Here is an 8767-nt window from a genome sequence, read left to right on the forward strand (position 1 = left end):
AAAAAAAAATGCTGAAGATACCACATTCACATCACTGTTTTCACAAGTTTGGAAGAGACCAATCCTACCTTTAATAAATGGAATGATTAGTAATGAAAGTTGAGGTTTGTTATAAAATTAATTGATAATATAAGAGTATACTAATTATTTATAAATACATACAAGGTTTATTCTTTTTTTGATATGGGATTCACTCTTAACATGTTCTATCACATGTGGCGATTTTCAAACCTAACACATGAACAATACAAACGAGGTGAAATGAAGCATGTGTTGCCGTGGTACTTTGCACGTGAGATAATTTGTGCTATTACCACAAAAAAAAAATTAAAATTCCATTATAAAATTAATTGATAACATAAAGGACAATTTACTTATTCATAAGAACATGTAAAATTCATTCTTATCCGATATTGCGATTCACTCCCGTATATCAATCAAACAATTGTATCACGGATCGACTTTTGTGATAATAAGACAAAATTTACAGTGCATTCCTGACTTTACATTTTTCAAATAATTTTGCACCCACGAAGAAAAAGCAAAGAACCAGTCATCCTTTCACAAGACTCATCACATGCAGCCCCTGTGAGAAGCCGACACCACCTCTGACGTTTGTTGTGTCAGGAAGAAATTTACTAAAATATGGTTGTAATTTAAAGATCCAGAGAAAAATGAGACTATTTTTTTTTTCTGAAATAATAAGAGTATAAAGAACTCGAAGAAAAGGAGAAACTGAAATATAGCCTCTAGGTCATCCATCTGGCCATGGAGGGGAATAATCAAGTGAGTAACGTGACCGCAGGGCCAAGCAGCAGCAACAACGAAGCAAGACTGGCTATACTGGAGCTGGCCAACATGATTAGCGTCCCCATGTCTCTAAACGCCGTTGTTCGACTTAACGTCCCCGACGCCATCTGGCAGGGCGGTTGCAACACTCCTCTCTCCGCCTCTGACGTGCTCGCACGCGTCATCCCTAATGGCGGGGGCGACGCCGAGAACCTCCAGCGCATCCTCCGCATGCTCACCAGCTACGGTGTGTTTGAGGAGCATCTGAGCAACCTGGACGACGGCTCCGACGACAGAAAGTTCTCCCTCACTCCAATTGGTCAAACCCTCGTCACGGACCAAAACGGCTTGTCGTACGGCCCTTACGTCCTCCAACACCACCAGGTTTTTATAATCTTAATTATTAGACATTTAATTTCTTCAATAAGTAAAATGAATTCCATGATTGCTGTATGTGAAGATTGAATTTACGAATCCTCTGAAGAAAAGTAAAGATTATATTAGCATTCACTTAAAATTTAGTATTAAATAACTTATATACTCTAATATGTAATGACAATTTTAACTTTAAAAGGTCTAAAAAAAAATTTAAAAAAAAATACTAAATACACCCTAAAATCTCTTTTAACATGTATATCACAAGATTATTTATCCTCTTCAACTCTAAACCACTCTCATTCTCTATTGTGGAATAAAAGCCTAACCAATCAAACTACAAACAAATTGATTGAGAAAAATTGTTTTTGACGAATAGAACTTGAAATTGATATTTCAGAAGCTTCACCTTGTTCAAAATGTACCGTCACAAATGAATGAAGGTTAAACTTCATTGGTGTCAAATTATAGTCCTCGCCTTCTTTCGCAATGTAGACAATGGTGATGCTATTTCACAAAGCCATGTTATAAAAACAACATGATGATCAGATAATACTAAATTGCTTATTTGCCTTCAAGAGACATTTTTTTCATTTACAGCATGGTGTTTGAATATGCTATGTGGTGCATAAAATATCATTTAGTGTGCCAAGGACAATACTTTATACTGTTGAACTTAACTACCAAATGGACATAGAGAGCCTAAAGGTCCTTGCATCATCATCTTATATTTCCTAAATTATCATTTTTGAGATACACCCCCCACTGATCAATGTTGATTAGATGGAAAAAAGTTGAGCTGCTATACAATAATTTAAGAAAAAAAAAATCAAACAGATTGCTCTCACCATCTATGCTCTTAACCCTCTCAATTGTGTCGAAACTTTTGCCCTTTCACTTTTGTAACGATCCACAAGCAACTTCCGCTTTTCTATATTTGAGTGACATGAATGCTTTTGTATCAAACAGTACATAGCACAGACAACAAAACAAGTGAACAGAATCATTGTGAAGAGTGTGAGATGTATAGAGAAAATGTAAAGGTGTATGTTGAAAGTGTGAGATGTGAGGGTATTATGAAAAAGTATATGGAGTGTATTAACAAAAATTTTAATTGAAAAAGCAAATGTGGGGTGGATTCAACAATGTTTTGGGTGTTAATATAATAAACTTTATATTTGAGGTATAAAGTATGTGGAAAATAAATAAATAAATAAGCAAGCGTAGAAGCACTAGACCGAATTTTTAAACTAAATTTGTAAACCAAATAATGTGTTACCAATAATAAATAAGTACATTAATCGACATTTAATTAATAATCCAATCATTTATAGTCAAATCATTTGATTTACAAATTTGATTTAAAAATTTTGATTTCTCTAGAATTGTTCTATTTAATATTGGAGCTTTTCAAGGATGTGCTTATGGGAGCGTGGCCAATGGTTCACGAGGCGGTGGTGGACTCCACGGTGGAGCCATTTGTGAAGGCGAACGGTGAGCTGGCTTACGAGTACTACGGGAAGAAGCCGGAGATGAACGGCCTAATGCAAAAGGCGATGTCGGGTGTGTCAGTGCCGTTCATGAAGGCGATTTTGGATGGCTACGACGGATTTGAAGGGGTGGAGAGGCTGGTGGATGTGGGAGGGAGTGCAGGGGATTGCCTGCGGATGATCCTACAGAAGCATCCTAATGTGAGGGAAGGAATTAATTTCGACTTGCCTGAGGTCGTTGCCAAGGCACCAACCATAGCTGGTAAGATAAATGACCGGGTTTATTAGTAACAATTTCTAGTCAATGCATGTGTTGTCATGACTTATTTGAGTTTGGTTCACTTAAATTTTATATATTAGGAATTCTGGCAGTTAGATTTTGGTGAACGATCAATTGAGAACCGTTTAACGAGTTAGAAATTCAATCTATAAAATACATCGGATAATAACAAAATTTTTGTTAATCATGAGGTGCACCTTTAATGCTACGTATCACTGAGTGATACATGTAATTTAGCTTTTAAATTTTATTTTCATTACTCTTAATTTGAAGTATTCATTTTTTGTATTACTCAATCTTACGTATTCATTTTTAATACTATCTAGTCCTACGTATTATTGAAGAAAAATGATGAATTATAATCATGTTGCTAGATACGAGTATTATGTTAATGGTTTGTGGTGCAGGAGTGAGTCACGTTGGTGGTGACATGTTCAAGTCAATTCCTAGGGGTGACGCTATTTTTTTGAAGGTTTGTGCAAACTCTACAAACCTCTATTAAAGAAATATATTTAGAAAATTGTTTATGTAAGATCCCACATCGTCTAGGGATAATGATCCTGTAAGTCTTATATGTACATTCTCATCTCTACCTAGCACAAGGCTTTTTGGAGCTCACTGGCTTCGGGTTCCGTCGGAACTCCGAAGTTAAGCGAGTTCGCGGGAGAGCAATCCCATGATGGGTGACCCACTGAGAAGTTCTCATGTGAGTTCCCAGAAACAAAACCATGAGGGTGTGGTTGGTGCTCAAAACGGATAATGTCGTGCTATGGTAGAGTCGAGCCCGAAATGTGATGGGGACCCGGACCGGGATGTGACAATTTAACATTTTCAAAATCTAATCGTGCAGTTTAAATTTTTTATATTTTTCTAGTGCACACTTAGATTTTTTAAATGTTAATAATAGTTTTTTATATATTTTTTTTGTTTATCTAAAAAAAATATTACTGACGAGTACTTACTGACCACAGATATTTAATGTATGATTAATAGATGCATATACTTTCAAAAATTAATTTAGTAAGTTTGGTAGAACATCAATATCAGATTGCTATCTTTGTTTGAAACTTGAAACTTGAAAGCATCTCTCTCACTATTTTATAATTGGTGACTTATTTAACTGTATTTAGATGCATGAATGAGTCTATTCAAATACTTCTAGTATTTTACTTCTCAGTTTTGGATTTGACTTATTCTCTTTCATTGGACATTTCTGTTTTATTTTTTAACTTTAGATTAAATAAACAGATAAAATCAATAAACCAAAATAAACACAAGTGTGTAAAAATAAAAATAAAAAATGAGTGCAAAATTCATTTTTCTTTGGTAATTGTCTTCTTAGTCCATAGAATAATGACAGAAAAAGTGTGAAGTATTAGACCCCTACACCAAATAAAAAATTGTTCTCGTAGTCCAGAGATATACCATGGGACATGACTCAATCCAAACCAAATTAATCCAATTCTTATTATCGGGTGTATTCAAATGGGAATTTGAATTATTTCAATGAATTTATAAATTCATAGATTTTTTAGGAGTTTAATTGATTTGTAAATATTTCATTTAAAATTTTGATTTAATTTTCTCAAAATCTCAGGGGAAGATGTGAGATTTGTGAATGTTTAAAATACACTACAAAATCTCTCAAATTTACTCTAATGCCTCAACTTTTTTCAAATTCTTTAAAATCAAATTCTAATTGAATACACCTGGAATGTTATAAACTTCTTTAAAATCTTAATTGAATACACTTAGATTTCTAAGGATTTTAATAAACTATCTTAAAATCCTGATTGAAAACACGTTGAATTTCAAATAATCACTTAAAATCATGATTGAATACCCTTAGGTTCATTAAAAGAATTAAAATCCTTCAAAATTTCAGTTGGATACACCTCTGCCAAATAAATGCTTGTAACATTCACACCCCTCAGTTACAAATTATTGTTTAAAGTGGGTTCATACTAATAGTTGTATAAAAAAAATTAAAAAAAAAAAAAAAAAAAAAAAAAGCTGCATATATGTTACCCCTTATTCGGAATTGATAACTCTACTATTCGTAAGTGTTTATGTTATATGTGCCTCTACTATAAACATGTATAATTTTTTATTAGAAAATCAAGTGTGTCCTGGAGAATCACTCAATTGTAAGTTCTTCTTCAATCTTAAGTGTTTCTCTGCAAAGCTCTTCAATCTTAAGTGTTTCTCTGCAAAGCATTTTTACGGCCTACAAGGGCTTCTACAACATAGAACTGCTTATTTTGATTTTAATGTCCAACGCATTAAGAAAGTAATTTTAGTTCAGTAAACATTTTTAGCTCCTCTAAAACCAATATCAAATGCGCACTACCATTCTTTTTCCTTTTTTTAAAAGTTCATCTATGGTCCCCTAGCAAGCATGTCGAATTAGAAACTGAAATTTCTGTCCTAATTTGCTCTAACTTATGCACTAATTATGCTTGATTGGCTTGACACCCAAAACAGATTAAATCCCGAAGGATGAAACCTGCTCTGATACCAAATTGAATATCAGAGTGCACAACGAACAAGACTAACAAAATAATAGGAATTATATTAAACAAGCGAGAATGCCGGAACGGCTACAAAATCATAAGAGGCTACATTGTGAAGGGCTTGTTCTCAAATGAATAACAAGCATGCTATTTATAATAAACTAATCATAATCCTAAAATGTAAGAAATCAAAACCCTAATGCTAACGGGTTAAGCGCAGAAAACCAAACATTCAAATAAACTAAATACTAATATTTTCCAACATAATTAATATATGTCAAAACTTGGCAGTGGATTTTATCAACGTGGACGGATAGCGAATGCAAGGTGATACTGGAGAATTGTTACAAAGCACTTCCGGAAGGAGGGAAGCTTATAGCTTGTGAGCCGGTATTGCCAAAGAAATCAGACGAGAGTCATAGGACCCGTGCGCTTCTAGAAAACGACATATTTGTGATGACCATCTACCGGGCCAAGGGCAAGAATAGGAGCGAAGATGAACTCCGGCAGCTCGGTCTCTCCGCTGGTTTCTCCCATTTCAAACCATTCTACATCGATTATTTCTACACCGTCATAGAATTCCAAAAGTGAAGTTTCGTTTGGCTTAAATTCAACTTTGTTGTGCTTTGCTTCTTTTGATTAAGAAGAATAAGAAATGTAAAACTTCCATTTGGCTTAAATTCAACTTTGTTGTGCTTAGCTTCTTTTGATTAAGAGGAATAAGAATTGTAAAACTTCCATTTGGCTTAAATTCAACTTTGTTGTGCTTTAGCTTCTTTTGAAAGAAGAATAAGAATTGTAAAACTTCCATTTGGCTTAAATTCAACTTTGTTGTGCTTTTAGCGTCTTTTGATTAAGAAGAATAAGAATTGTACTAGTTCAATTCTCGCCAAAAGCAAATTTGTACTATATTATTATGGCTCGCTCATTGTGAGGCTTAACTCATTTTCTTATTTTAGTGTAGGTAATATCATTTGTTCAAATAAAAAAATTTCATTCATACTAAATTTCTAATTCTATTCATGACCAACACTAATAGGCCAAACGCCTATGCTTGATTATTGGGCTTCAAATTAGCAATTTCTAACGATTTTCAAATTCCTCATATTTCTATTTCAACTTGATCCAAATCAACCTAATAACAGCAATTATATTCCAAATTGTATAAAAGGGTGACATGTGTAATGTAAAATTACTTTTCTATTAAATTATTATATACCCGGTTGGTTCGGTTTACCGTGGGGTTAGACAATCCAAATTAAAGTGTAAGAAAAATAAATGTCTAAGATTGAAAGTAGAAAATATTACAGTTGTGGAGCCATTTAGTACTATGGTCTAGTAATATTCTTCTTTCACTTGTAAGTGAGAGATTTTAGGTTTGATTCTCGCAAAAAAACGAATTTGAATCACATTATTGCTAGCTCTTTGTGAGGCTAAACCCACACCCCTCCTCTTAGTGTAGATAATATCGTTTATTCAAAAAATAGTTGTGAAAATTAAATTTAACAGCTAAAGTTGTTGGCGTAAAAAATCAGATAGAGTCCGATTTATGTCCACTCATGATTTGGCCCGAGTTTTTCTTTCGATCTCAGTGCCAATGAGTGGTTGAAAGAAAGTATGGTAATAGGTCTACCACTAAAGAAGAATGTGAAGATCTCCAAAAATTTGATTGTGCTTGAGAATAAGAAAGTTGAATAGGTAAAGGCAAGGTTCTAAATAGCGCTAGACGCTAGTCAGATAAGGGCAAGGGTAAGGGTCTAACGCCTAGGTGCCTAGGAGTCTAGAATCTAGGCATTTTATTTTACTTTAATTAAGTATATTGTATAATATATAAATAATGTCCACTTATACTTAAGAAAATACATAATTGTATTGAGATACATAAATTGAAAAATAGAATGACTTATAGATAATTAAGTATAGATAGTGGTGAAGCTACATGAGGGTGATGAGTGGCAGCCACCCCTCACATCGCCGAAAAACATGCCTATGAGCCCTGGTTCAGCCCCTCTGCTCTCGCCAGAATTAAGAAATCCCTTTTGGGGCGACCAGTGATCTGGTTGTGCTGATGCGCAGCGCAGGGTTATATATATATATATATACTCTTTTTTTTCTCAAATCCAGACCAAAATGACATCATTTTGGTCCTGGTAAAAAAATTATAAAAATTTCCTAATTAAAAGATTCCGTTTGTTTAATGATTTGAAAAAAAATAAAATAAATATAGGGACCTAAACCCCCATCTCCTAATTAAAACATTCCGTTTGTTTTGGTTCCTATATTTATTTTATTTTTTTTCAAATCATTAAACAAACGGAATCTTTTAATTAGGAAATTTTTATAATTTCCAATCAAAGAGCAACGAAGTGTGCTGCTGCTCCCCATCTCCTAGCAACGAAACCCCCAACCGCGTTTAGCCCCTTTGCAGCCTTTAAGCCACTCTAGCCACCGCCAGCCTTCAGCCACTCCAATCGTCGCCAGCCTTGAAGCCACCCCAGCTTCCAGCCTTGAAGCCACTCCCAATTTTTGGGTAAATATTTTAATTTCTAATCTATAATCCCTAACCCTAATTAATTATTTAATATGAATTTTTGTTTAATTGTTATAGTATAGAAATAGAATCATACACTAATGTGGTTATTGGTTATTGATTATTGATATGAAATCTGTGATTATTGATTAATAAAATTATGTTTAGGGTAAAAATTTAATTCTTGATTATTGATTGATTAATTGATTAATTGAATTATTGTATAATGTATACAATTATTCGTATGATTAGTTGATTTGAATTTTTGTTTATTGAATAATGTGTATGATTATTGGCATTGATTAATTGAAATTTTGGTTAGATTAGTTATTAGTCAAGTTAGTGTAGTCTACTCTAGGACTAAGAGTCTAAGAATTTTGTTTTTCTTTCTATTTTACAATTACGTAATGGAACGACACTATAAGAAACAATGCTTAAATCCTCCAAATATTTCGGGTAGTCCTCCTTCTTCAAATATTCCGAATAGTCCTCGTCCTTCAAATATTCCAAGAAGTCCTCCATTGAATATTTATGGTAGTTGACAACAAAGTGAAGCCACTAAGTTGGATGAAATATTGGCTAATCTTCATGAAGACCCAGGACATAGACGTCGAATGCTTAATTATCCACCTAATTATTGTGAAGCAATTCGTTACACTATCTCCAAAATGATCATTGTCAACCTAAAGACTACAGTATGGTTTGGGGTTGAGATGATTTAAAAACAAAAAGCTGGGGGCATTTTTGTGTTTGGTAAACTTCCAACTTCCGTTTTTTTTTTTCACAGTTT

General features: G+C 33.7%; 1 protein-coding gene and 1 long non-coding RNA gene across 3 annotated transcripts; one reads left to right on the forward strand and one right to left on the reverse strand.

Annotated features, from left to right (window-relative positions):
- The first annotated feature begins 462 nt into the window (after positions 1 to 462).
- Positions 463 to 6289, forward strand: LOC103449972 (nicotinate N-methyltransferase 1). 2 transcript variants are annotated; one of them, XM_008389294.3, is made up of 4 exons: positions 463 to 1173; positions 2580 to 2916; positions 3342 to 3406; positions 5739 to 6289. In XM_008389294.3, the coding sequence occupies exons 1-4, from the start codon at positions 769 to 771 to the stop codon at positions 6036 to 6038; spliced, it is 1107 nt and encodes a 368-aa protein (XP_008387516.2). In that variant the 5' UTR covers positions 463 to 768; the 3' UTR covers positions 6039 to 6289. The 2 variants fall into 2 exon arrangements, with proteins under 2 accessions (XP_008387516.2, XP_028946578.1); XM_029090745.2 differs by having other exon boundaries at positions 564 to 1173; positions 2571 to 2916.
- Positions 1129 to 2147, reverse strand: LOC139189994 (uncharacterized). Its single transcript, XR_011573922.1, has 3 exons — positions 2013 to 2147; positions 1574 to 1671; positions 1129 to 1267 (listed from the first exon to the last, which is right to left on the reverse strand). It is a non-coding gene; the product is annotated as an uncharacterized lncRNA (long non-coding RNA).
- Positions 6290 to 8767: the final 2478 nt, after the last annotated feature.

This window comes from Malus domestica, chromosome 12 (genome assembly GCF_042453785.1).
Source record: "Malus domestica chromosome 12, GDT2T_hap1".
Lineage (NCBI taxonomy): Eukaryota > Viridiplantae > Streptophyta > Magnoliopsida > Rosales > Rosaceae > Malus > Malus domestica.

Coding starts and splice junctions, on each gene's coding strand:
- LOC103449972 (XM_029090745.2), top strand. CDS start 769: ATGGAGGGGAATAATCAAGTGAGTAACGTGACCGCAGGGCCAAGCAGC. Junction 2,917..3,341: donor CAAGGCACCAACCATAGCTG/GTAAGATAAATG, acceptor TTTGTGGTGCAG/GAGTGAGTCACGTTGGTGGT. Junction 3,407..5,738: donor GTGACGCTATTTTTTTGAAG/GTTTGTGCAAAC, acceptor AAAACTTGGCAG/TGGATTTTATCAACGTGGAC.